Source organism: Tiliqua scincoides, chromosome 4, assembly GCF_035046505.1.
Source record: "Tiliqua scincoides isolate rTilSci1 chromosome 4, rTilSci1.hap2, whole genome shotgun sequence".
In the NCBI taxonomy this organism is placed as follows: Eukaryota; Metazoa; Chordata; class Lepidosauria; order Squamata; family Scincidae; genus Tiliqua; species Tiliqua scincoides.
In genome coordinates, this window is record NC_089824.1 from 168,022,799 (window position 1) to 168,050,113 (window position 27,315).

Here is a 27,315-nt window from a genome sequence, read left to right on the forward strand (position 1 = left end):
TAACCAGAAGTTGATAGTAATATTAGTTGTGGATTTCTAGAACTTGAATGGAATGTTCTGAGAAAGTCTGTGGAGAGTTGCAAGGCCAGTGTTGCTTGCAAACTACCTGTAACACTTACATGTCCATTTTCTGTGTGTGTCATAGCAAAGTGCTCTGACATGCACTTTAATGTGAAAAGTGCTGCAAGAGGAGTCATCACATGAAATAATATATTAAATGGCAAACTCATTCACTGTTCTAGGAAGGTTCTTTTCTTTTATTGGTGATGCATTCAGAAACCCTGGAGGAGGTTGAAATCTAACCCATGACATGTACAGAATAGATACGCTGGTAGATCAACTCTTCATGAGTTATATGATCTGTTCACTTAGGCTCAGTAGCTATAATTAAGAACTAATAGTATTTATATACCGCCTTTCTGGTCATCGGATTACTCCTCTGACTTTATTCAAGGCGGTTTACATAGGCAGGCATTTCTAAATCCCTCAAGGGGATTTTTACAATCATAGAGGTTCTCTCTTTCAAGAACCAACATTTCAGAATGGATCTTCCTGGTTTGGTCTCACTTCTGGCCTCCAGTTCTCCAACGCAGGCTGACAAGCAGCTCCATTTCTCACATGGAGGGCAGCCAAGATGCTTCTTCCTCACACCAAGAGCAGGTGGAATCACTCAGCTTGGCTTGTCAGCTGCTTCAAGGTCTCGCCATTCTCAGCTGTTCAGGGAGCTGCTGGTGTCCTCGAACTGGCAATCTTCTGATGTTATCTTCGGGCAAACGGAGGCTCTTCCCTCTAGACCAGACCTCCTGCCATCCCCAAGTCACTCCAAGTCACCCTTCTTTTCCAGAAATGAAGAGCAGTCCCTCAAATCCACCTAGGTAAGGTGGAAAATACCATGAGTTGCTGCTACTCCTGCTGTCACTGATGTGACATGATATGACTTCCTGGTATGAGAGCCAAGATAATGTTGTGGTTTGGGAATTAGACCTGGAATATCCAGGTTCAAATCCAGGTTCAATTACTTGACTTGAGTAGGGTAAATAGGAGGCAATGTGGTTCTAAAGGATATTGAGTTTGTATCCAGAAACCACTTGCCACTTGAGAATGCCACTTGCCACTTGAGAATGGAAGGCAGGGATTGTTTGTTTTCTGGCATGAAGAGCAAAAAAACTAAATAATATTTGTAATCATTTTGCAGTGTGTCTTCAGTGATCTGAGTGGCTCAGTATCCCTCTCCTGGATTGGAGACAGTACTGGGGTAAGTAATGCAAATGAACAAATTTTAAAATATTCATTCAAAAGCAATTTAATTAAAGTGTGTGAAATAACAATTCCACCGGTATATGACTTTGATGTAATGGATGTTTTCTCTTACCTTCTGCATAGAAAAGTATTCCTCTCTGATGAAACAATAAGGAGCAATTCTCTTGCAATCTCTTCAGATACTCTGTTGCAAGCCATTCAGGTTCTTTGTCAAGCTGTTATTGTCCTACTCACTGCCGAAGAAGCTGTTGTATATTGGGTGACTCACTTTGGATTTCGTTAGAATTGTCTAGCTATCAGTTAAGAATTGAGAATTGCCTAACTGCTGAGGTTTTGTTGCAGAGAAGGAGACATAACCTCTTTTTCTTCACATCCTGCATAGGGTAACTGACTGTTCCTCTGGAACCAAATTTTCCAAAGCAGCAATCAAAGTTAGGGCAACGCTGAACTATGTTTCAGGCACAGTGAGCCACTGCTAGAAACTTACTATAGATATTGATGTTTTCTTGTCAGAGGCCTCCAAGACTGTGATGTTTTTCCAACCCCAGCAGGCAAACTGGTTTAGGGCACTATGAAGGAATGAAATGTCAGTATTGCAATACTGTATTGTCATATGCCCCTTGAGTGCAGAGACCATGAAAAAAGAGAGTAGAAACTATGAAAGTTGCTTTGGATGTGTCATGTGCAAAATATGCTTTATTTCAGATACAGGTGCAAAATGCAAGTTCTTATTCTTGATATATAGCATTGTCTTATTAATGATTTACTTAGATTCAACTGCTAGGTACATTTATACCTTTTGATAAAATCATAAGCTTTACTATCATTTTATGCAGATGATGATTATATCATCTTTACTATCATTTTATGCAGATGATGCATGAGGATTATAGATATGGGTGGTGCCATGGTATCTGCTGGGGATTTTTTCCTGGAGCTCCCAAGGATACCAAAAAACAGCAGATAAAAGCCTCGCAGGCCCTCCAAAGACCTTAAAACACCATGTCCAGTTTTGACACAAAACCGAAAGTGACCTTCTAAGGCCTTCCAGAGGCCTTAGAAGACTTTCTGAGGTTCAGGGAGGCTTCCACAGGCCTCAGAAGAGCCTCCAGAGGCACAACTCAGCTCCAGTCACCTTCAGAGGCTTCAGGTTGGGCTGAATCTCGCTCAGCACAGGGCCAGGGGACCTGTATTGAGCCAGATCTTCAGAAACAAAATTCCCAGATAAATAGGCTCAACCTATTCTTCCGCCCAGCATACTCCATAGTTGCTAAAATCACATCTCTCTTGTTCAGGCTGAGTAAAATATTGACTTTAAACTTTAGGTTGGTAACTGTGTTGGCCAACATAGTCCTGAACATTGGAAAGATGGGTCATCTCCAGGTCACCCTTCTTTCCCAGAAATGAAGGAAAGAGGCAATGTGAGCAGTCCCTCAAATCCACCTAGGTAAGGTGGAAAATACCATGAGTTGCTGCTACTCCTACTGTCACTGACGTGACATGATATGACTTCCCGGTATGAGAGCCAAGATAATGTTGTGGTTTGGGAATTAGACCTGGAATATCCAGGTTCAAATCCCCACTAGACCATGAACTTTCCTGGGTGAGCTTGGGCCAGTCACTACCTCTTGGCCTCATCTACTTCACATGGTTGTTGTGAGAACAAAAGGAGGGAACAATGTACACCACCCTGAGCTCCTTTGAGGAAGGACAGTATAGAAATGTGACAAATAAATATAAAGTAATAAATAAAGCTTGCGATCTAGATGACAGTAGGTGAGGGTTTATCTTTCTACCAGCTTCACCACCAGCTGGGCTGAGAAAAATTAACCATGGATGAAAGGGAAGAGGAACCAAGTGAGAATATAGCACAGTTTCAGATATTGCTTCTGGATAAAAAGGAAGTAATTTTACTTTACTTTACAAGGGGGAACACGGTTGCATGGATTCCTAGCAACCGCACACTGTTCACCTTTGTCTCTCATTCTTGCTTAACCATTCCTTAGTCCAACCATGATGGAGTGAGCTGGAAAGTTATGCCCTCCCACTGTTGACTCTAACCTTTTCTGTCACCGATAATGTTAGTGTCACTTAACTATGTCAAGTTCTGTCTGCAGTCACTCCAGTTGCCAGATTCTATTATATTCTATTATAAACTACTGTGGAAACCCCTAGGAATGAGCACATCACATTGAATTAATGATTTGTGAATCGAACAATGTAAGTGTCAGAATATAAAAGGGCATATACATGTCTGATGTGTGTGTCTGAAGATCAGAAAGTAGCGATCCAGAAATGTTTGAATAGAGACCCTGTATCTAGTTCCTGTTTCTTAGCATAAGATGAAGACTAGTGGAACAAAATAGATTTTGACTCTCATTGTGCTGACTCTTACTGTGCTAACAAAAACACATCACAATTTATCACATTGCTGAGAGAGAGGTTTCTAGACAGGGATTAGCAATTCACTGAGAAACGTGGATCCAAGGATTATCAAGTTACCTTCTCTTTGGGAACTAAAAGCACACTGACACTTTAGGAGAGGGTGTTGAAGCATTAGGAGTACTGTAGTTCTTTGCATATAGTAGCAATGCATTGAAAGGTAACTTTTTCAAAAGCTTATCAAACATAGTAAAGAGCTTTTATAAAGATAGAACAAGCATTTTTGGAATTAAACCCAAAAAATCCTTCATTAAGTTTGGGGTGTCAAACTGATCTTGTTCGTGCTTCAACTCAAGTCTATTTTGTAAATAATCATATTCTGGATCAAATTAACTTTTGGAATATTTTCTGTAGTGTGTTGTGGTCTGCACTTTTGTTGAAATGTTTGTAAGATTAGTCCAGCGTGCCAAAAAAACCCAGAAAAAATTATATTGACAATTCCAGGTACCACCCATGAAATATCGTCATTCAAATTGACCTTTTTAAAGGTAGAAATTTGGCTGGCTAATACTCATATTAGCTGTTGTTCTTTCACACTATTGGAGCTAACTGGCTTTTCTCTCTCCAGGTTATTCTTGTGTTGACCACATTTCAGATACCTCTGGTGATCATGAGTTTTGGGCAATCTAAACTCTACCGAAGGTGAGAAAGTTTAATATCACTGAACTGATATTCAGTGATATCTGTTAATATCACTGAACTGAAACCCACACTGTAATCATAATCCTTTCTTCAAGCTAGCAATTTGCTGTATGTTTCTGTATGTGAAGATTTGGGAGCAAGCTCAGGTTGCTTAGGTATAGCAGTTGGGGCAGGGTTTCTCAACTGGTGACAGATCATTCCACTCTACAAAGCCAGAGCATCAGGTTGAGTTGGGTGGCCAAAGGGCAGGGCTGATTCTCAAGGACCAGATTGTATCCTATTTTCATATTTGAAACTCTTGAAGAGTCTAAATTGTTGGCACACTGCAGTTTGACCAAAACATCCATTATGTTTGGCAAGGGAAGCCATACTCATTTAACAATGGGTCATATGCCAAGTGTCCCATGCTACCTCAGAAATGGACTTCAGAAGAAAATTGCTACAGGCTTGTTTGCTCATCTGCCTTACTGATGGATGGGTATGTCACTTAGTCTTCACTGAATTATAAACACATTGTTCCACAATCCTTGAATGTCTAGAAGTGAGTTTATCTTAAAGAATGACCATAAGAAAGCCAACCCCACTCTGCCTGTTGGGAATCATGGAAATGGAAGTACTCTCCTGACTTGCTACTACAGGCAACGAAAGCTTGGGAGTGCTTGAAGAGCTTGCCCCCCTCTCATGTTTTTCACCATATTCCGAGTGAGGAAGGAGTCACTTCCACAATCATACACTTGCCCTTGTGGGTGTAGTTCCTTGTCAGCAGGAAGCAAAAAAAACAAAACAAAACTCAGTGATTCCTTCCTGGTTTTTGTGTATGATATTTCCCTTTCTAGCTGCTAAAGAAAATCAGTTGCACTAGGGATAACAAGCCTGGCAAGCAGTTCCCTCTAGTAAAGTGTTGCTCCTGCCAAAGCATGAATGAACATGAGTGACAGTATTCTTAACAGAAGCTTGAGGAAAAACAAATTTCAGCTTACCAATTCAGGCATTCTCCACTCTCCACTGTCCTGTGTGGACAGTTGGTTGGAGAAAGCTTGGTCCCTTCTTCAAGATTCCAAACAGCTGTGCATCTGGTGTGCTGTTGTTGGTTTATAAGTGGTGATACACTGTGGACAGTTTGCCTATCAAGGGTGCAGTCCTATCTAACTTTAAAGCGCTGATGCAACCATGCCAATGGGACATGTGCTGCATGCTGCTGTGGGGGTACAATCATAGAGACCTCCTCAAGGGAAGGAAACTTTTGTTCCCTTACCTTGGGACTGCACTGCGGTTATATCAGTTGGATAGGATTGAGCCCCAAAAGTATAAGTGAAAAAAACTTGAAATATGGCAAGTCCCAAGAATAAGCAGAGCCCGGGGGCGGGGGGGGGGGGGAGGGGGAGGGGAGGCCTGTGCTGCCCTGCCAATGTTGCATCCAGGTCTTTCACTGGATGGTGCAGGCAAGGTTGTGCCAGGCTGCAGAGGGGCAGCAGATGGGTAATTCTGAGGCAGGGAGGGAGCATTTCAGCAGGGGGATCAGGCCTGGGAGGTGGGATTGGTGGAGCAGGCCTCTGCCATATTCATACCCTCATCCTGGGCCTGCCAATATTACACTGGGCTGCTTAGACTTGTGCCTGCTATTTAGCAGGTGCAGATCCAGGTGACAGGCCTGGATAAGGAGAAAAATATCCCTTTACCCCGAGGTGACCTCCAGCCTATTCCTAAACTGCATTGGATATAGCGGAGGCCATATAGCCCCGCTGTACCAGTGCAGCTTAGGATTGTGCTGCCTGTTTAGTAAATTCAGCTTAGTTGGTCCTGTTTAGCGAATAGCTCTTAATGACTCTTCCATTATTCACAGCAAATTATCCATGTATATTATTTGGGAGATAATTTTCTCCATTCTTCCTTTCTTTCTGGAGGTTTGTGGTCATGTACAAAAGATATCTCAGTCTCATGATGAGCTGCTGCAGCTCCATGACCCACTTCATCCCCTGTGGTGGATCATGACACTCCTGGTGATGCTGGAGACCTCTCCTGGCCCAGAGACCCACTCTACAGGCTTTTACTTGCCTCAGAATGGCCCTCTGAAACCTCTATAAGCCACTTCGGGTTTCAGAACCAGAATTAGCTTCTGAAAACCAGAAGTGGCTTATGGAGGCTTTTGTAGTCTGCAGAGACCTGTAGAGTTGCCAGGCCAGGAGAGGCCTCCAGAGGTTCCATTAAGTAATGGGGCTTCCAAAATGGCTCCTGTTTGGAGCCAAACAGATGCAAAGGAAGGGCCCAGATCATAACTCACTGTGCTTTAGGTCACAACACCCACTTCGGGATGCACTGTACACAAATGTCTCATAATGCAATGACAAAAAATAGTTTAAAGCAGCCTCCACATAGTGCTGATAAAATGTTACTGCTCCTCCTGCCATTTATTTGGTATGCTGGGTTGCTTTATAAGGATCCTAAATGCAAATTGTAACATTGCCAGTAACAACTTTGCCTTCTTTGAACAAGTTGTATTGAAATTCTTACACTAACAACTTTTTTTTCCCATCTTAGTGAAGATTATGGGAAAACATTCACAGATATTACATACCTCATTAACAACACTTTCATCAGAACAGAATTTGGAATGGCTATTGGACCAGAGAATTCAGGAAAGGTAGGAAATACCTGTTAATGTGGAGTTAATCCTGAAATAAAATCAGGCACAAAAACTTGCATGTCAGTAATTGAGCTTAATACTAAAAAGCAGATTTGAGAACTTGTTGGTTTTGTAGTATTCCAGGGGTTCAAGAGGGAACTGAACTTTGTTCCCAGTTCTTCAGCAAATGGTTGTTTGATAAGTCAACTAATGTATGGTGCAACATGGCCTAGATGCTGTTGTGCTATAGCATCTCTACTCTAGCTTATTTTCCATTATCTTGCTACATGACCTTGAGACATAATAACACGCTTGAGTCTCCCTGCTTGTAAACTAGTGCCCTGCTTGTAAACTAGTGCCATTATTCCATGTAACCTGTTGACTGTAGAGCAAAATAATTATTGTGCCTATGCTAGAGATTTCTAAGTATCTAAGTAAGTATGCCAAAGATTCTGAAACTGCAGTGCCACAATGCCCCAGCCTGAGATGTTCTGCCTTTGCACCTTTAATGGGTGGGGTGGGAGTGGCAACATGATTGGAATGATCATGCTGTGGCAGGAACCCAGCAGCTTGGTTTCTACTCACCCCTGTCTGCTGCAGTGACCAGGGGGTCTGGGGAGCCCCGCAGATGCCTCTGCAGGGCTCCCCACGCCTCAAAACACTGAAGAAATGTGATCGTGACCCATTTCTAGGTTGCGATAGCAAAACCCGAAGTGGGTCGAGATCACATTTCTTCAGTGTTTTGAGGCACAGGGAACCCTACAGTGGGCTCTGGGGGGGGGGCTTCCCACACCCCCGGACGCTGCAGTAGATGGGGTGAGTAGAAACCAAGCCCCTGGTTCCCCACCGGAGATGGTTGCAATCGCGTAGCCACCATCCCACCTACCCCTGCAAACACTTAGAGTGGCTCCAATTCTACAGAAGATTTTGAGAACTGCTGGCCTGGCCTGTGGAATTACACAAAGGCTTCTGGGTATGATTACATGAGTGTCACAAAGCTACTGCATTTTTCTGTTGCTAGTTTGCTGTATTGTTTGCATTCAGCACTGGTTTCATCCTGGATCATCAAGGCTGTCTTTGGATGGTACACTTTGTGTAGTTCTTCTCTTCCTATACTATTCCCAGAACTGTGTGGGCAAGGATGTTAGAATGTCTTAGAATGTCTAAAAAAGTTTCATTTATTAATGAAGTGCAACTGTGCATTCATACCATAGGAACACACCCTTTTGTATAATTTCAGACTGCAATATTTATAAGGCTGCTGTTTTCAAATTCTCCGGGAGTTTGAAACCCACAGTAAGTCCTTGCAGGGGCAGGGGGAGAGGTAGCAGGGGCAGGCGGAAGGCAGAGACGCAATCCCCAGGTTTGCGGCGCTCAGGGGGTGCAGGGACTGGGGTGCACTCACCAGCTGTCCTGGGGTGCGGGGAGCCCTGTGCGAGCCTCTGCAGGGCTCCCCAGGTCAGCAGAAGTGAAAGTGGAGTGATCACGCTCCACCTCCATGCAAAATATTCACTTCTGACGACCTGGGAAGCCCTGCAGACGCTCGCACAGGGCTCCCCGCACCCCAGGATGGTTGCTGCAAGGACTGGTGAATGCACCCCAGTTCCTGCAGCTCTGTTAGAAGTGAAAGTGGAGCAATCGCGCTCTACTTCTGTTTTGCAGAGGTAGAGCACAATAGCTCCACTATCACTTTCTGCAGGCTGGGGAGCTCTGCAGACACTCGTGTAGGGCTCCCTGCACCCAGGGAAGGCTACTGCAGGGACTGGTGAATGCATCCCAGTCCCTGCAGCCCCTGAGCAACATGATCCTGGGGATTGCAGGGGATCCTCTCTGCCTCCTCTCTGCCCCCGCCTCTTAAGGGGGCAGAGGCCAGGCCCTGAAAACTTCTGGTATAAAAGTAAGGCCATCAGTCTGGTTAGATAACCTGCCCTTGTACCCTGTTGTATGTATGGTGGAGTATATGTACTCTCTCTAAAACTGCACTCTTTGGACAGATGTCTGCACAGATGTTGTGATAGTGTCAGTTTCCAGTTTGTTATGAGTCGCTGCTTTGTAGAGTGACTGAGCTTTGTATGTTCATCATGAAAACTGACCTTGTGTCTTTCTGTCTAGGTGATATTGACAGGGGACAGATCTGGATTATATGGTGCCGGAAGAATCTTCAGATCATCTGATTTTGCTAAGAACTTTGTCCTGACAGATCTCCCTTTTCATCCTTTGACTCAAATAATTTATCACCCGCAGAATTCTGATTTGTTGTTGGCGCTCAGCACTGAGGTAAGGAGGACTAGGAGTTGGGGAGCCTGAACTGCTTGTCTGCTCACTTCTTCGGTGGTGTGGTTGTAATAAAGTCATTGTAGGGAAGGGAAGATTGCTCTTGCGTGACCCCTTGTGATCATAATTGATATCTTTGTAGTTTCTGTGTGATCAAGTCATGCTCGCATTTTAAGAAGTGTGGTAGTTTAACACCATGATAGATTTCAATATATGTGACTTTATAGTGATGCATCAAATAACAAGCAGTCCTTTCTAAATATTTCAGGGCAGCCTCTGGGTATCGAAAAACTTTGGTGAGAAATGGGAAGATGTCCACAAAGGTGTTTGCTTGGCAAAATGGTGAGCAGCTGAAAAACAAACATTCTCAAGGGAGAGTTGTTAAATATTCTCTTGGTTGCAGTAGAACCAGCTGTGAGTATTTGCAAGGTAACTGGGATGAACTCTTAATGGTGTTTCCTACCCAGGTATCTGAAAGCTTCTCTTTATGGTCAGATTTGCAGGAGATGTTCTATGGTAGTTGCTGTGACTGCTTCAGTTTATACTAACATGTTGCACTATTGGAACAATAAAAGACCAAGTGTATAGCGAAATGTTAAATCTCGTTGTCCTACCTCGTTTTCAGTTTTGCATGCTAAGGTTAATGCTGAGCCCTGGTATTGAATCGCAGACATTTCAGCTGGACTTTGCTCTCAGTCTGGAGAGTTTGAAGAGCTTTCTGTCTGATCTGATCCAGAGATAGATGCCTTCTGTTGCAGTTCCAAAGGTCTGCTTCAGCAGGACAGCGAAGAAAATCCCAAACTAGGTTGGCGCAAGAACACAGCCCTGCTTCACTCCGCTTCGGATGTCAAAGGGGTCCGATGTGGAGCCATCGAAGACAACAGTGCCCTTCATGTCCTTGTGGAAAGATCTGATGATGCTGAGGAGCCTGCGTGGACATCCGATCTTGGGGAGAATCTTGAAGAGATTCAAGCTCTTGAAGAGCTCTTGAAGAGCTCTTGAAGAGCTCTTCAAGCTCTTCAACCTCTCCAGACTGAGAGCAAAGTCCAAAGTCCAGCTGAAATGTCTGCGTGACTTCCTCTTTGCCGACGATGCAGCTGTCACTACCCACTCTGCCAAAGATCTCCAGCAGCTCATGGATCGTTTTAGCAAGGCCTGCCAAGATTTTGGACTGACAATCAGCCTGAAGAAAACACAGGTCATGGTTCAGGATGTGGACTCACCTCCCTGCATTACAATCTCTGCACATGAACTGGAGGTTGTCCATGACTTTGTGTACCTTGGCTCAACGATCTCCGACACTCTTTCTCTCGATACCAAGCTAAACAAGCGCATCGGTAAAGCAGCTACCACGTTTTCCAGACTCACAAAGAGAGTCTGGTCCAACAAGAAGCTGACGGAACATACCAAGATCCAGGTCTACAGGGCTTGCGTCACAGAGCTTGTACACTTCTGTACTGCAGCAAGTCATGGACTCTTCGCTCACAACAGGAGAGGAAACTGAGCGCTTTCCACATGCGCTGCCTCCGACGCATCCTCGGCATCACCTGGCAGGACAAAGTTCCAAACAACACAGTCCTGGAACGTGCTGGAATCCCTAGCATGTATTCACTGCTGAAACAGAGACGCCTGCGTTGGCTCGGTCATGTTGTGAGAATGGGTGATGGCCGGATCCCAAAGGATCTCCTCTATGGAGAACTCGTGCAAGGAAAGCGCCCTATAGGTAGACCACAGCTGCGATACAAGGACATCTGCAAGAGGGATCTGAAGGCCTTCGGAGTGGACCTCAACAGGTGGGAAACCCTGGCCTCTGAGTGGCCCGCTTGGAGGCAGGCTGTGCAGCATGGCCTTTCCCAGTTTGAAGAGACACTTGGCCAACAGTCTGAGGCTAAGAGGCAAAGAAGGAAGGCCCATAGCCAGGGAGACAGACCAGGGACAGACTGCACTTGCTCCCGGTGTGGAAGGGATTGTCACTCCCGAATCGGCCTTTTCAGCCACACTAGACGCTGTTCCAGAACCACCATTCAGAGTGCGATACCATAGTCTTTCGAGACTGAAGGATGCCAACATGAAGTATTGAATCAATACTCCACTGAGTCTTGCATATGAATCTTGGTCTAATGGCTTTTCTACTACAATGCATTTCTAATTTTGTAGAACTCAACAAATCTGTGTGTGGCTTACTAGTAGTAGCCACCAACTTGTCACCTCCTCTGAGCCTTCTGGCATGGACAGAGATTTGGGACAGGGTTAGGACTCTTCATTTTGTGCTTCAGAGAAGAAAAGTGGTGTGACTCCTCAGTACTTAGTATATCTCCTTCACACTGCTTCTGCTTGTTCAAAACCTAATGTGAACCTGAAATGCAAGTTGATCTGTCTCGCTTCAGATCTGGCACAGTGAAGGCCCCCTCCTAGGTTCTCTGCAGTCTGCAGAGAACTTAAAGATTTTCTCCCCTTCTCTGTGGTGGGAAGGAGGAGGTTACCAAAGTGAGGAAACAATGTTTATCATTTGTGAGCTGGTGGCTGGAACATGCTCTTTGCTGTCCCAAGTTTTTCGTTATATTTGAGTTGTTCTTGGGCCTGGTACTATCTCGTACTTTGGTACTCGTACTTTGGTACTCTCGTACTATCTGGTACTTTGTTAGCAATCATTTTAGCTGTATAACTGTCCTATTAGAAAAGTTTCTATCTCAGAGTTCAAGAGCTTTCTTTGTGCCTCTCCTCTCCAGTAAGGAAAAGGTTTGTGTTGCTCGCCTGAATATTGTCTAAAGAGTCACGCTTATGATTGCTAACTCATGAAGAACTTTCTTGTACAGTATTTTGGCAGAGGCATAGAACTCTTTTTTTCTTTCTTTTTTGCAGAAAGAGAGAGAAGAAATCCTCACTTTTGTTAATGTAATGTAGTATGCTCTGTCAGAACCCTGTCATTTTATATACTATCTGCTTTGTCGTGGACTTGCCTTATCATTGAAACAAAGTCTCATTGTCAATGTATCATTTAGGTGGCTTTTCTGCCTCCAAGCACTATAAGCTGTGTGTCTTTCCTGGCTATTTCTAGGGACTCGGACACAACCATCTTCTTCACCACCTACCTGAACGGCTCTTGTAGTGAGTACTCCCAAGCCCTATTATGATGAATAATTATGCTGTTGCTTAGAACAGGTCTGAGCGTAGCAATAGGTTTGATAGAGACTTTTTATTGAGTTCAAAATCCTATAAAGGTTTTAACAGCTTCTTAAATAGTGAGCTGAATAAATCAATTTAAGGGAGGCAATGGATCATTTTGAACAAAAGCGCTCCTGAGAAGGTATGATGGACAATCTGTGATTGTTTGAATAATAATAAAAGTGTTTCAGCATGCCCTTTCTATCTCTGTGTGTAGCAACTTCTTCCTTTGATCTATCCACTAAAATGTCATGCTTATAGAAATTCCCCTATCCATCTTATTGGAATAAAGGGAAAGAATAATGGAATAAAAAGGTTTATTATTATTATTTTTACATCAGTGGCTGGTGAAGGGTGGTAAACGGCTATTGCAGCTGGTTGTTGGTTGAAAAGGAAGAAGGGAAGTAGATGTCATGCAGTGGCCTTGGAGGCAAGGGGCAATGAGGTCTTTATTGTGCTATCCAGCTACCAGTACAAGTGGGTCTGTTTTAACCCTACTTAAGAGATTCAGCACTTCCCAGCTTTTGTTTAGCACAGTGGTTCTCAAACTCTCAGGGAGTTCTCAGTGGTTCTCAAACTCTAAGGGAGCACAGTGGTTCTCAAACTCTTAGGGAGTTCTCAATGGTTCTCAAACTCTCAGGGAGCACAGTGGTTCTCAAACTCTCAGGGAGTTCTCAGTGGTTCTCAAACTCTTAGTGCTCAGGAAGAGTTTGAGAGCATGTAAGTTCTTGCAGGGGCAGGGAGGAGGCAACGACATGATCCCCAGGATCGCGTCGCTAAGGAGGCTGCAGGGACTGGGATGTACACACCAGTCCCTGCAGCAGCCTCCCGGGGGTGTGGGAAGTTCTGTGCAACTATCTGCAGGGCTCCCTAGCTTGATAAAAGTGAAAGCACAGTGATCACGCTCCGCCTCTGCAAAACCAGAAGTAGAGCGCGATCACTGCACTTTCACTTTTATAAGGCTGGGGAGCCCTGCGGAGGATTGCGCAGGGCTTCCCGCACACCTGGGAGGCTGCTGCAGGGACTGGTGAGTACATCCCAGTCCCTGCAGCCCCCTTAGCAATGCGATCCTGGGGATCCTCCCCACAATGTGATGCTCCCCCCTTAAAGGGGCAGAGGCCAGGGCTCTCAGGCTGGGGTGTCGTGACACCCTAGTTTGGGAAGCCCTGGTTTAGTGTATTTTCTCTATCTTTCCAGTTTGAACAGTCTTAATTCACATTTCTTTTCTTGTTCAAGAAGCTGATCTTGGGTTATTGGAGCTGAAGCGAACTAAAGACCTTGGAAAGACATTCAAGACTATAGGAACAAAAATATATTCCTTTGGTCTGGGTGGACGCTTCCTCTTTGCTTCTGTGATGACAGAAAAGGTAGGAAACTCTCCTTTTGGACTTCTGTTGGGCCAGTGAGCTGAGCTGTTACAGTAAGTTCTTTTTATTTTCTAAAATTGAGAACAAAGAAGGTCATGTGTTATGGTGCTAACCTATATTGGTTCACTTAAAGTTTTACTTTAAGACATCAAATCAGGTCTGTGAGTAAACTCATGTTTCTCATAATATCAGCAGTTATGATACACAGTTGACAAAATTGATAAGTTAAAAAAAGATCAGCATACGTTACTATACTAATCCACAGTGTTTTAAGAAAAACTTGATGTAAACAGAGGCATTTTAACAGCTGCAGTGATAAAGTAACCTTTTAAATTATATACTTCCCTTAACCAGAGAACAAAACTAATCAGTTTTGCAGAATTAGTCACTTAACAGCAGTGAAAATACACATTTTTTAAAACTCTGTGATAAAGGTGGCATTTCAGCAAATAGCAGGAGAGGTCTTCTGCCACTTCCATCCCAATATACAATTTTTCTGGCCTGCGACCGAGGGAATACCTGTTGAGGACTACTTGTTTTTGCATAATACCATAGCATCCTGGTGTGTGTGTGTGCTGTTTCCTACTCTCCTATGGAGTAGGATCCTACATAGTCACCAAGAGCATCAGTGTGGGTAATACTAAAAGGTCAATAATGTTGTTATTGCCTTTCTAGGGTAGTGCAAGGCGAATCCATGTGTCTCTGGATCAAGGTGAAACCTGGAACATGGCCCAACTACCTTCAGTGGGACAAGAACAGTTTTATTCCATCTTAGCAGCTAATAATGACATGGTGTTCATGCATGTGGATGAACCTGGAGGTGAGAGAGGGAAGGTAGTGTGAATGGTGTATATTTGTTGAGTTATTATAGCTCTCAACAGGTATGCATTGATTTGGAAGTAAATCATAGGCATATAAAGTTTATACTACTCTCACTCTGGTTAAAGAAATGTTATCAAATTTAATATAATGATAAAGTATTTAATCCTACACCTGCTAAACTGACTACCAGAAATTTTTCAAATTCAAAACTTTGTAACTTCCTATTTAATGGTGAGTGTTGTAGTGCTACATCGACAACCCTGTTCTGTGATAACTTGCTAAGGTCCCTCCCTTGTTCATCTATTATTTTTTCTTGCAGATACTGGGTATGGAACAATTTACACCTCTGATGATCAAGGCATTATATATTCCAAATCCTTAGAAAGGCATCTTTATACTACCACTAGAGGAGAGACGGATTTCACCAATGTGACCTCCTTACGAGGCATCTATATCACTAGTGTGCTCTCAGAAGGTGAGTGCTCACTCTTGCAGAATGACTTCATGGTCTCAGGGTGCTTACTGATTGGCTGGATGGACTGAAAAATCTCAGTTGATGAATCTTTGTGAGTCAGCAGAATCATGCAGAGGACGCCATAAAGCTTCTGTTTGCTGACTTGTGGAGAATTAGCTTATATTGTGGCTTGATTTTCTCATAGCTGTCTCACATGCTTAGTAGTGCAGGATCCAATTCTGCTTTCATGGACCATGGTAGGAATAATTAGTGGGAGTAGGAATAATTAGTGGGAGTAAAGTGGAATCAGTGTCTGTGATTATAAATGGTTTGTTTATGCTCCATCCTATAGAACTGTCTGAATTCAGCTCAAAGTTTAATCTCTTTAGACTGCTGGGCCAAGTAAAGAGGCAGAACAGATACCAAGCTCCTATGGAAGATAGGAATTACTGCTCCGCTTGAGAAAAAAATGATGAGTTTTTTATTCAAAGTAGAAAGGTGGCATACTTGTGCAGAAACTTCTCCCGCTTCTACTTTGAAACTTCACGGTCAAGTTGTGTGTGCAAGAAAAGCTCCTTCTGAGAGACTGGATAACTGCATGACAGTCTGTTTTGGGACACGGAGATAAAGGACAAACAGTGATGTTGTATGAACTAGTACATTCCCATTCTGTTGTATGAACTAATACAAGTTTAATTCACATCATGTGTGATATACAGAAAGCACAATGTTCATACAGAGCAATCCATCAATTCCTAAGCAAAGTCCTGTACAATGTGGCTCTGGTCCCTGTACCTGAACTACCTGTTTAGGAAAACATATTCTAGAAAGATCCATTCTCCTGTCTGTAAAACCAGTGAAGGAGAACTTCTTTTCTTTCATTCAAGTTTGGTGCCCCTGACTAGAAGGTGAAGCTCTTCTTGCTTATCTGTATTATTCTGAACTGATTATAGGCAGTACATTCTACTTTTACATCACTGATGTGTGTTTCTGTATTGATTTGAAAAACCGAACAATGTTTTTCTGCTTTTCATTTGACATGGTGGCATTACCATTTGGTAGTAAAAATATAATTCAGTTTTGTAAGAGTTGAGTTCTCTTTTGGAAGATGCCTTGCTTCTTTTGAATGTTTGGGATGTTGTGCATGTCATGACCTGGCAAAAAGTCAAATTAACTTTAGAAAATATACGGCATGGAATATATATCTGGGATCTGGTATGGCAAAGTTACTCAAGCCCAGAGGGAAATGCACCTCGCACATGTGGCACATCAGCATTGCCCAGAAAATGAGGCCACACAGAGACAGATGGGAGGATCTCGGACAAAAAGCATGCTTTCCCTTTTACAGCAGAACCAGGAAATCTCATGAGAATTGGGAAGAGGCTGAGCTGTCACAAACTCTGGTGACAGGCATTTGAAAGTCAGCCGGGCTAGAGGCCAAAGAGGAGTCTTCTCTGCTCTCAGGGAGCAAAGACGGAGAGGGGAGAGCAGGAGAGGGGACAGTGATCCAGAGCAGGGGTGTCCAAACTTTTTGGCAGGAAGGCCACATCATTTCTCTGACACTATGTTGGGGGGCTGGAAAAAAAGAATTAATTTACATTTAAAATTTGAATAAATTTACATAAATTCACATAAATGAATGTTTAGAGATGGAACTTATATGAAAGTTAGCCCTTGCTAACTGGGTAAGAGGCACTCTTTCAAGTGAGTGCTCCTCTTTTTAGCAGGGGGAGAGTAACTAGCCCACCTCACCCCAGCAGTGTCTTTTCTAGTGGCTGTCTGCTGGTTTTCTTTTGCATCTTTTTAGATTGTGATTCCTTTTGGGACAGGGAGCCATTTGTTTGATTTTCTCTGTAAACCGCTTTATGAATTTTTAGTTGAAAGGCGGTATATAAATACTGTTAATAATAATAATAATAATAATAAATAAGAAGAAGAATGAATGAAGGTCTTGCAATAGTTCAAGGCCTATAAAAGACCTTGCACAAAGCAAGGCCGACCTTTCCATCACTGCCGCTGCTGCATCACAGAGGTGAAACAGCAAGCAGTGGAGGGAGCCTTCATCCCACAGCTCACATGAGAGGATGAACAATCGCCCTCACGCTGAGAGCAGTTGCGTCAGGCCAGCATAGGCTCCAGCAAATCTCCAGAGGTTCATTGGAGACTGGGGGCTCCCTGTGGGCTGGATTGGGAGTCTCTGATGGCTGCAAGCGGCCCCCTGGCCAGGGTTTAGGCACCCCAGATCCAGAGTGATGTAGCTTTCTCTCTCCAAGATATTGGAGGGTCTTGAGAAAGAAATAGACTGGGCTAAGGCCAGCTGGCTTGCCAGAGTATTGAACGTAGGCAAGGATTTGCATATCTTTTTTTTTCTTCCTTACTCAGATAACTCGATTCAGTCAGTGATCACCTTTGATCAAGGAGGAGAGTGGGCACCCTTGAGGAAACCTGAAAATGCAAAGTGTGACTCAACAGCTAAAAATAAGGAAAAGGTTGGTCTGAGATGATTTTGGCAGAAATGAAATGTGGGGAATGGTTGTCAGGCCATGGCTATTGTTCTAAGATAATTCTACTGAACTCTAAAGGTTTCCAAGTAAATGTTTATTTGGTTTGAATATACTGTTTTGTGGTAGATGGGCTTTATGTTTTTTATGATTTAACCCATTATTAGGAAAACTTTCCCCTGTTTTCCTTTGCATGGTAGGGTAAGCCATGAAAAATGCAATAGTGGTGAAGCAAAAATAAACTTTTAGACTTCTGTCTGGCAAAAGGAGTGAAATACTGAATGAATGATTTGTAGTGAGAAGTTGAGTCAAACCTTGCCAAATGTTGGAAATCAACTTCTTCCTTTTAAAAGATGAAAAGAAAGGAAAAAAAGTTTTTTAGAGAGAGTGGGGTTATACATGGTGGAAATTCTCTTTGGCAATGTCAGTAATTTGTTCTGATTGCAGTTCGGGAGTTGTGAGTTAGTGGTAGAGCACATGTTTTCTATGGAGAAAGTCCCAGTTTCAATCCCTGACATCTCCAGTTTGGGCTGGGAAAAACTGAAACCCTGAAGCGTCACTCCTAGTCAATAAAGAGCAAGATGAACCAGTGGTCCGACTCAGGAGTAAGGTAGATTTCCATGTACTGCTCACTGCCTGAACTTTGAAACTTAGGGTCACACAGCCTTGGATTTCCATCAGTAAAGTCTCTCTTCAGTGGCAACCAAGTTAAGACTCTAGCTATTTTTACCAGCTTTAGCTTTGAATGAGGGCAAATCTGTTGTACTCTTGCATTTTGTCTCCACTTATTTGGATTGTTTTATATTTTACAGTGTAGCCTTCACATCCATGCATCCTACAGCATCTCCCAGAAGCTGAAAGTACCAATGCTGCCTCTGTCTGAACCCAATGCTGTTGGAATTGTCATTGCTCATGGTAATGAATTAATCTTCACATGCATGACTTGAAGTAATGGATAAATGCAAATGCTGGGCAGCCCAATCCTGAGCTGCCTGGAGCTGCGGGACCCGGCGGCTCCACAAAGGGCTCCCGCCGGATCCAGAGCCTCCCGCTCTACCGCTACTACAATGGGGCTACTCACTTTAGCAGCGGCTGTTTGGTCGCCGCGAAAGTGAAGGTGCACGTGTAGGGCATGCAGCCCTCCACAAACGCCTAGGATCCTGTGGAGCTCGGCTTCGTGGACCCGCCTCTCCCCCGCCTCCCGGAATACCCCCAACCACACCTCCCCCTCCCTGTAACGCCTCCCCCACGCCCCTGACCACGCCCCCATTCCGCAGCCCGGCAGTTGCAGTCACCGCCGGAATGCGGGCACCTGCCAGGCGGTGGCTCAGCACCAGCCAGAGCTGAGCTACCTCTGGCGGGAGCCTGGCTGTAAGCCCTGCAAACGTGCCTTACGGCACATTTTTGACTGTGGTCCGTGCCACAGAGGCGCGGCGCCGACCACAGGATTGGGCTCCTAATTGGTCTGGGTATGTCATAGATCTGACCTGTGTACCAGTTTTTTAACTTCCTGGTAAGGGTGGGCAGACCTTGGAAGGAATGCATGTGGTGGTAGACCTTTCTGAGTAAAATAACAGTGTGCAGGGGTCCCCATTGAATTGGAGTAAGGGACAAGAAGCTTGAACTTGTATTAAAACAACTTTTACGGGGGATTTTCCTCCATAAGAAATGATATAAATAGGGGTTAATGGCAACTGTAGGTACATCCATGTCCTTCATTGGATTTAGAGGGGAATTTTATCCCATAAGAAACAATAGAATAAGGTAGGGATAGGGACTGTAGAAAGTGGCATGCAGTCCTGCGTACCAACCAGTATGCCCCTCTCAGAGGAAGCCCATCCATGACACGAGTTCGGAACTTTGTGTCGGACAGCAAATTGGAGAAGGGGGTGAGTTGGTACCATGCTCCCATCCATGCCTCCCCCACCCTGCCACTTCCATGAAGTTCGGACCAGCTCCATCCTCTTCTTGTACTGTAGCGTGCAAGAGGAGAATGAGAGGTGCCCTCCATTTACCTCTCTCCCTTGGCTTCCACTACTGCTGCCTCTGATGGTTGGCAGAGGAAAAGCTTTAAGCCCAGAATTCCCTTCATGGCCATTAGAGGAAGTGATGGCAGTGGTACTTGACGCTGAGGGAGAGACACTCCACCCCCACCCTGCTTCTGTTCCTAAGCTTTCAGTGCTGCCTTGGCTGCTTCCTTTAATGGCCACTGAAGAGGAAGAGGAGGCCATAGTGGTAGAGAAGCCCTCTCCATCCTTCTCTTGATGTCCAGCACTCATCACTGCCACTGCCTCCTTCTTTCATGGCTAGTGGAAGGGATGTTAAGAGCCTAGAGCAGGGGTGCTCAATAGGTGGATCGCGATCTACCGGTAGATCGCAAGGCAAAATGAGTAGATCGCGGAGCCCTGTCTCTCCAAACTGTTAATATGTCAGTTTCGTCTAGTGACTAGACGAAACTGACATATTTAGCTGACACTAAACTGAAACTGACACTTTAGCTGCTCTTCAGGCATGCAGCAACAAAACTGACGAAACTGACTAGACTCCAGCAGGGGCTCCATACATTAAAGGGGGTGTCTGTCAGACGCTTCCTTCCCCCCGGTAGATCTCCGGGCCTTGCTGGGTTTCAAAGTAGCTCTCGAGCCAAAAAAGTGTGAGCACCCCTGGCCTAGAGCATTCTGTCTGCAGCCCTAACAGGAAGTGGTGGCGGCATTACTGGATACTGAGGGAGAGAGGAAGCAGGTAGGGGTTGGGTGTTACTCTCCCTGTTATTCCAATTAATGACAACAACAATGCCGAATTTGAGAATACTGCAATAAATAATGATGCCCCTTTTAAGAGCTCAAAGGAGTATGAAGATATACCATGAGTCATATATACAAGGACATATGTGCAGAGCATTTTTACCTAGTTCCTCAAAACTGAGGACTTTCATATGGAGAAATTTATAATGAGAAGACTTATAATGAGAACCCACCTTTATTCACATGGATCGTATTGAACATTGTGTTGCAGGAAGTGTGGGGGATGCCATTTCAGTCATGAGCCCTGATGTATACATTTCGGATGATGGCGGCTACACTTGGGCACGGATGCTTGAAGGACCCCATCACTATGCCATCTTGGATTCAGGGGGCATCATTGTGGCCATTGAGCACACCGACAATCCTATCAATGTGATTAAGTATGCAGGAGCTCAGTTTCATTTATGCTCGTTTGGTGGGAGGGCTCCAGAAGTCTCTTGCCTGCTTCTTTAACAGCCATGTACTATTCTCCCTGTAGAATAGTTTCAGAAAAGAAATTGGTCTGCTGTTTATACTAATTGTGCATTTTAAGCTGACAAATAGGGCCAGTCTTACTACGAAAACAAAGAAAATATTGATTTGGAGAGAGGATTTCCAGTGTACCAGTCTTTCTCCCTGTGTGCTATTTTAAAAAATGGGAAAAAAGCCATCTATAGATTTAAATTTCAGGTATGTTTATATGCCTCATACTCAAAACACTAGCCTGGGAAAAAGCAGTGAGGAGGAGGAGGACTGTAGCCCCATTTTCCCTTCCTCAGCTTTAATTCGTCATCTCCTGGTGCTGCACTGCAGAGAAGAAATTGTATCCAGAGTTTCAATACTCAAGGTATTGAGTTCTGAATACTCAAAAAGTATGTTGTTTCGTCTAATAGGCCCTTGACTGTTTTGCAGCATAAATACGTGTTGGTGATTGCCAAAGTCTTCATGAGGCTTTTTGGTGGCTCAAATGAACCATGTTGATAATTACAAATCTCATTCCTAGTCTTTGTCTATTTTAGATTCTCAACAGATGAGGGACAGTGCTGGCACAGCTATGTTTTCAGTAAGGAACCTATATACTTCACTGGCCTGGCCTCAGAGCCAGGAGCAAAGTCAATGAATGTTAGCATCTGGGGCTTTAAGGAAAGCCTCCTGTCTCGTGAGTGGATATCTTATACCATTGATTTCAACGATCTCCTCAGCAGGGACTGTGAGTAACCTCTTTCTTTTCATGTAGCAAATAAAAATGCTAGCAGGCTGCTTGGGCATCCGACCCACTAGGCTGTATTTGTATACAAATAGGGAACATATAAGTAGTGCAAAAGCACATGGTTGTAAATTGGAATTGTGCAACACAGCTGGAGCATCTTCTGTTGCACTGCTGGAGTGATACTGTAAAGCAGCCATTTTCAACCACTGTGCCATGGCACACTGGTGTGCCGCGTATGGTCCCCAGGTACCCCGCAGGAATTTGGGAGAGGTTCATTTATCAAGAGGACCATTGGGGGATATGAGCCTCCATTGACAGTACAGTGTGCCTTGTCAGTTGTCAAAGAGCTGATGGTGTGCCTTGACCATTTTAGTGCCTTGCCAGTGTGCTACGAGATGAAAAAGGTTGAAAATCACTGCTGTAAAGGCTGAAAGCCTTCCGTTTTTGAGCAGCCCCTCTGCATGCATAAGAAGAGGCTCGCTATTTCAGCTGCAGTGAACCAGACACACACACAAATGTCTTAAGTTTGGTCTTTAGAGAACTGGAGATCATCAGGGTTCATAGCTCAACAATGGCTATTCTATCTTGCTTCTTTTGCACTGTTTTGTACTTCCAAATTGAACTCTCAGAAGTCACTTTAAGGGCCCCAGTCCTGCACATACTTACCTGGGAGCTCAAGGGAACACAGGGGAATTTACTTCTGAGTAAGCATATATAGGATTGCACTGTCTCATAATGAATGTCTCATAGATGATTGCACATGTCTTTAGCCTAGAACAGTATTCACAGGAATGCTTGGCTAGAATATTTGTGGTGGTTTTTTCCATTTTAGTGGCAAGTTAATGTAATAGACATTGAATACTCTTATTTAATCTTTTGTTACGTGAAATCAACTGAGCATTCTGTCTCAGTTTTTTTTAAATTAAAGGCATGTTGACCACCTTTTCAAAGCATGGCAGTGTAAATTAGCAAACAATTTAACAGTTAAAACAAATAATGTTTAAAAAGAAAACAACCAACAGGGCCAATAGAACAATCAAAGTGTAGCCAGATGAACCACAGACCAAATGGTTGAGATATGTTTTTCCATCTCCTCCAGAAGGCCAAAAGGTCATTGTATGCTTCATCCTAGAACAGTTCACACCAAAGAGTTGTAAAATATCCTTTCTAGGAATTTCTGTTATTGAAAGATTTTTAACACAAGATCACTTTCTCTGCAGTAAACCAATTGCAGCTACTAGATAAGGGCTCTGCAGACTCCAGTCCACTTGCCAGATCCAGCACCTAGCCTTCTCCCTTTCCCACGTGAACAGCTTACTGTTCTGCGGGGGAGCCTTCCTTTCCCACCACCAATCTACCCCGAACTGCTCCCTGGCCTGCCACTTCTGGGTTCTGTCTCCCCAGCAGCCACTGTACCTGGACTTCTGGGCAAACACGCACAGTCGGTGCAGTTTGAGGGAGATCAGAGGCGGGGAAGAAAGGTTCCCTGGAAGAACAGTAACTGCCAGCCACGCTGGGGATGCATTTCTCACTGCGCAGGGTCTCTAAACCTTTCAGCCAAAGGGCCGCATCAAATATCTGGCACAGTGTCGGGGGCTGGAAAAAAATAAATATAAAATTTAAATAAATACATTAGAGATGGAATTTAGATGAATCATTAAATGAACGGGCTCAAATGTCCAGGACTTCTCCAAGCATGAACACAGCCCAAGAAATAAAACACACACTTAAAAGTCCACCCATTCCCCTACCCTACAAGCACAGCTCTGGTTGTGTTTGGTCAACAGGGTCAGAGGCTCTCGGGATCAGAGGCTGGCGCGGGCCAGACAGAGGCTTGCCGCGGGCTGCATCTGGCCCCCGGGCCAGGGTTTGGAGACCCCTGCACTAGATCAAAGGTTGGTGATAGCATAGGAATCAACCCATGCCAGTCCCTAATGCCTCAGAAACCAAAGGGGCCCTTCATTGCATTGAAGGGGCTTTCATGGATTGTAAGTAAGTGTACCCATCCCCAAGATATATGTAGAAGATTCCACTGTAGAATTCTGTAGGAGTGCCTCAAATCTGCTGCCCGATTTTGTTGGAAGTAGAATTTAGAACCAACTCTACCTGAAAGAGGACCCATGGGCCATCTGTTTCTTGTCTAGTAGTTTTAGTTATATGAAGAATCTAATTATTATTCCCTCCTTAGGTGAAGAGAAGGATTACACAAAGTGGCTGGCTCACTCCATTGACCCCAGTAAGCCTACAGATGGCTGCATTCTGGGCTACAAGGAAGAATACTTGCGCCTTCGCAAGTCATCTGTCTGTCAGAATGGCCGTGACTATGTGGTGACCAAGCAACCATTCATCTGCCTTTGCACATTAGATGACTTCCTCTGGTATGTCTGAGGAGTTCTTCCCCTCCTTCACCTTGATATCTGTCCCTTAGTGTCCTGAAATGGCTGTTGAGTTATCCCACCATTTTTCCTTTTGAGCTCCTTTGTAATATTAAATCAGACTCTGGAGACAGTTGATTGAGGTAGGTAAAATTGCTGTTTGTAACTCTAAGGAAAAAGTGAATATTTCAAGAGAACTGTCAAGCGACCTTATGTGATTAACTAGAAGCTTCCTAAATGAGATTCTTAATTCTGCAACCAAAATGCTGTGGTCAGTATGCATTTAAATGAATAAGATGTAAGTTGCCCTATTTTCTGCAAGTGAAAGAGTATGCAAGATTTTGAGTGCGCGAGTCTTCACCAACAAAGATCATGGACTGCCATGCACACCTGTGCATGGTTTCAAGCATATACACACCTGCACAATGTGTTTGGGACCAAGGTGGCACTAGTTCTCTTTGCTAGACTACATGACAATTTGCATTATATTGGTGCAAAATGTGCATTTTGGCAGGATTTAAAAATTATTGCACAGGAGCTGGACCTGTGTGAGAAGAACAATACTAAGGCTCCAATCCTAACCACACTTTCCTGAGAGTAAGCCCCATTGAACAAAATAGGACTTACTTCTGAGTAGACCTGTTTAGGATTGTGCCCTTAGTACAGTAACTGTATAAAGATAAATAAGTGACTGGGTTTTTGGAGGACAGGAAGTTGCTTGTGCAGGGTACAGATATCTCACTTCTAGACCACTGGATGCCCTCACCAAACCTTCTCAAGTACTGAGCCTTTAGCAGGCACTGCCTGCATGGTGTTCATCTTTTCTTTGAAGTTGCCAAGGCTAGCAGTGGGGTTTTTGAAAAGAGCTGAGTTTCATGGGCTTCTTCTAAAGGGCTCCCTGTTAAAATAAGTAAAGGTCTTATGTGCAGTCTTGTTCATGTTGAGCACTTTAGTTGTTTTTAGAGGCCCCCCCCCTTGAGTGGAGGAGGTTGCAGCATCTGACAAGACATTTAAAACAAAAGAGAATGGAGAAGAAAGTCTTAGTTTTCGTAAGTCAGGAAATGGTGCAAATGTTAGAGAGCAGAACTATAGTTAAGCTGTTATTTAACAAATATAATTTAGTGGAGGCTAATACACATCAGAATGGTGTACAGAAATTAAATCTATGATGGTACAGAGACTGGCAAATAGGTGTCCGTTACTCTTGCCCAACCACAGTAATACACAAATTATTGCAGGAGTGGTTTGAGTGCTAGGGAAAAGTGCAAAAAAAAAAAATATTGATTCTCCATGTTAGAGTTACAGCTGTTTGTAAACAAAAATAATTATTTGGAAAGGCCTTTGGAGGCTGATCAAAACTGGAAGCGAGACCTGTGACAAAGTTTGGTTGGTTGCAATTATCAGGTGGGTCTTGATTACCATTTGAAAAGACATAAGAAAGGATCATTGTAGAATGTTTTGTTATAGAATAAGTTTTCTGCTCTGGTTGTGCACTTTAGGTTTTGGTATACTGCATATAGCTTTGGACTGCAATTATCAGTCAGCACCAATGTATTTTTTTTATTCTAGACTTTCAGTTAAAAAGATACCTGGTCAAAAGACCTGCTTCTTGACCAAAAGAGTCCTCTGTGTGTTCAGACAACCCAAAGCAATTTGCCTGCCTTCACTTTTGGCACTGAATCATTATGACATACTTGGGTTACATACATGTGGGGTTGGCTCTATCTACAAATTAGACCTTAGGCTGATGTAATTGGATTTTGCAGAGGAAGACTGAATTTCTTTTTTGAGTGTGCATGATAGTGCACTGATACTGATAGTGCTTGGTATGTCTATCACAGTGTGAGTTCTTAAGTGATCATTAAGAGTATATCATTAGTTGTAGTTTATTCAGTTTTTAAAATTCAGTGATATTGGTACAGTGTGATTTGATGCTTGTACCTAGATGAGTACCTAGATATTAAATACCTGTGTTCTTGTTCTTGTTGGATATTGTGCTGCAGTGATTTTGGCTACTTCCGCCCAGAAAATGAGTCTCTCTGTGTGGAACAGCCAGAGCTGAAGGGTCATGACCTGGAGTTCTGTTTGTATGGGAAGCGAGAGCGGTTAACGACCAGCGGGTAATTTTCTTTCAAATTTCTAATCCCTTAGCAATGGCATGAGAGTTTATTTTCTTAGTCATCAACCAGACACTTTTAATGGAGGAAGTTGGCTATCTGAGCAATATTTCAGAGTATTGTGATGCATTAGAAGATGACCCTTTGCTGCTCTCTGAACATATCAAGAATCTGAAACAGTAAGAATCTCCCTTGGGATCAAGTGATGCTTCTTACTACTTTGAGTGTAACAGTATAATTCAGTGGGTAGGGCAGAATAACAAACCTGGAGAACTACAGTAAATGATGTCTTTAAGGCAATTCAGTCTATGGAATAAATGGAGGGAAAATGGATAACTTCTCTGGGTGGAACTGTCTTGGTTTATAAATTCTATGGACAAGGATAATTACTGGATTACTGGACAATTCTGTGAACATTTATTGTTTAAATAGACTTGAGTGTGATATGTATGTTGAACCTTTTTGCTAATTCTAGATATCGGAAGATTCCAGGAGACAAATGTCAAGGTGGAGAAAATCCTGTTCGAGAAGAGACTGAACTGAAAAAGAAATGTACTAGCAACTATTTGAATCAAAGCCAGTTGGTAGGTTTAAAAAAAATAAAAACCACCACAAACATGAAGACTGTAGGAGAAAGAGAAAGATATAGTAATCTAGCTATTGTGAAGAGAAGTAAATGCAGAAAACTGACCACTAATGGTTAATATCTGAGAAGCAATTTTTTTCTTTTAATTCTTTGCCAGTTTTAACCTCATATCTGTGCAGTCAAGTGAGATCAACAAGCTTTTCAAAATAGCTGCTGATGCTGTGATTTAGAATTCTCAGCTAGGGGATCTGATTACAGACGCCCTTCCCCTATCCAGAATAAGCAGTTTTATTCTGTCTTCCCAAGTTTTCACAACTATGTTCCATGCAAGAAAGGTGAGTATAGAACCCTGAAGTCTGTGCATAGAGGATCATTATAGTAATTGCTTAGTAATTTCCATGGGTTCATCTCTAACAGTGTGTCATATAAAAACAAATCTTTCCTCTTTCTACAGTCTACCTCCTCCAGCTCCACTCCAGTCATCCTGGCGGTAATAGGCTTGATGCTTGCCACAGCTGTGGCTGGAGTAGTCGTCATCAAAAAATATGTTTGCGGGGGAAGGTGAGACTTGGGAAGGGATGGTAAGATGAGTTGAAAAGGGCTTTGAACATGCACATTTTTGTGTTTGCTACACAGATGCTGAAATAGCTTAATTTGCCCAAAGTATGCTAGTGGCAAAGACACATTCTTCCTC

At 43.5% G+C, this 27,315-nt stretch overlaps 1 protein-coding gene across 2 annotated transcripts in view; it reads left to right on the plus strand.

Moving 5' to 3' along the window:
• Window positions 1-27,315, plus strand: part of SORT1 (sortilin 1) — a 57,428-nt gene that overhangs the window by 24,107 nt on the left and 6,006 nt on the right. Inside the window, exons 2-18 of one of the 2 annotated variants that reach the window (XM_066625427.1) lie at window positions 1,196-1,255; window positions 4,271-4,344; window positions 6,883-6,985; window positions 9,080-9,244; window positions 9,510-9,583; window positions 12,300-12,349; window positions 13,643-13,773; window positions 14,449-14,593; window positions 14,915-15,070; window positions 17,432-17,538; window positions 18,363-18,465; window positions 20,566-20,734; window positions 21,353-21,543; window positions 23,732-23,921; window positions 25,922-26,038; window positions 26,511-26,619; window positions 27,076-27,182. In XM_066625427.1, coding sequence (XP_066481524.1) covers window positions 4,313-4,344; window positions 6,883-6,985; window positions 9,080-9,244; window positions 9,510-9,583; window positions 12,300-12,349; window positions 13,643-13,773; window positions 14,449-14,593; window positions 14,915-15,070; window positions 17,432-17,538; window positions 18,363-18,465; window positions 20,566-20,734; window positions 21,353-21,543; window positions 23,732-23,921; window positions 25,922-26,038; window positions 26,511-26,619; window positions 27,076-27,182 — 1,949 coding nt within the window. In that variant the 5' untranslated portion in view covers window positions 1,196-1,255; window positions 4,271-4,312. Of the gene's footprint in view, window positions 1-1,195; window positions 1,256-4,270; window positions 4,345-6,882; window positions 6,986-9,079; window positions 9,245-9,509; window positions 9,584-12,299; window positions 12,350-13,642; window positions 13,774-14,448; window positions 14,594-14,914; window positions 15,071-17,431; window positions 17,539-18,362; window positions 18,466-20,565; window positions 20,735-21,352; window positions 21,544-23,731; window positions 23,922-25,921; window positions 26,039-26,510; window positions 27,183-27,315 lie in introns of those variants that run through there. The other variant, XM_066625426.1, reaches the window with a different exon arrangement.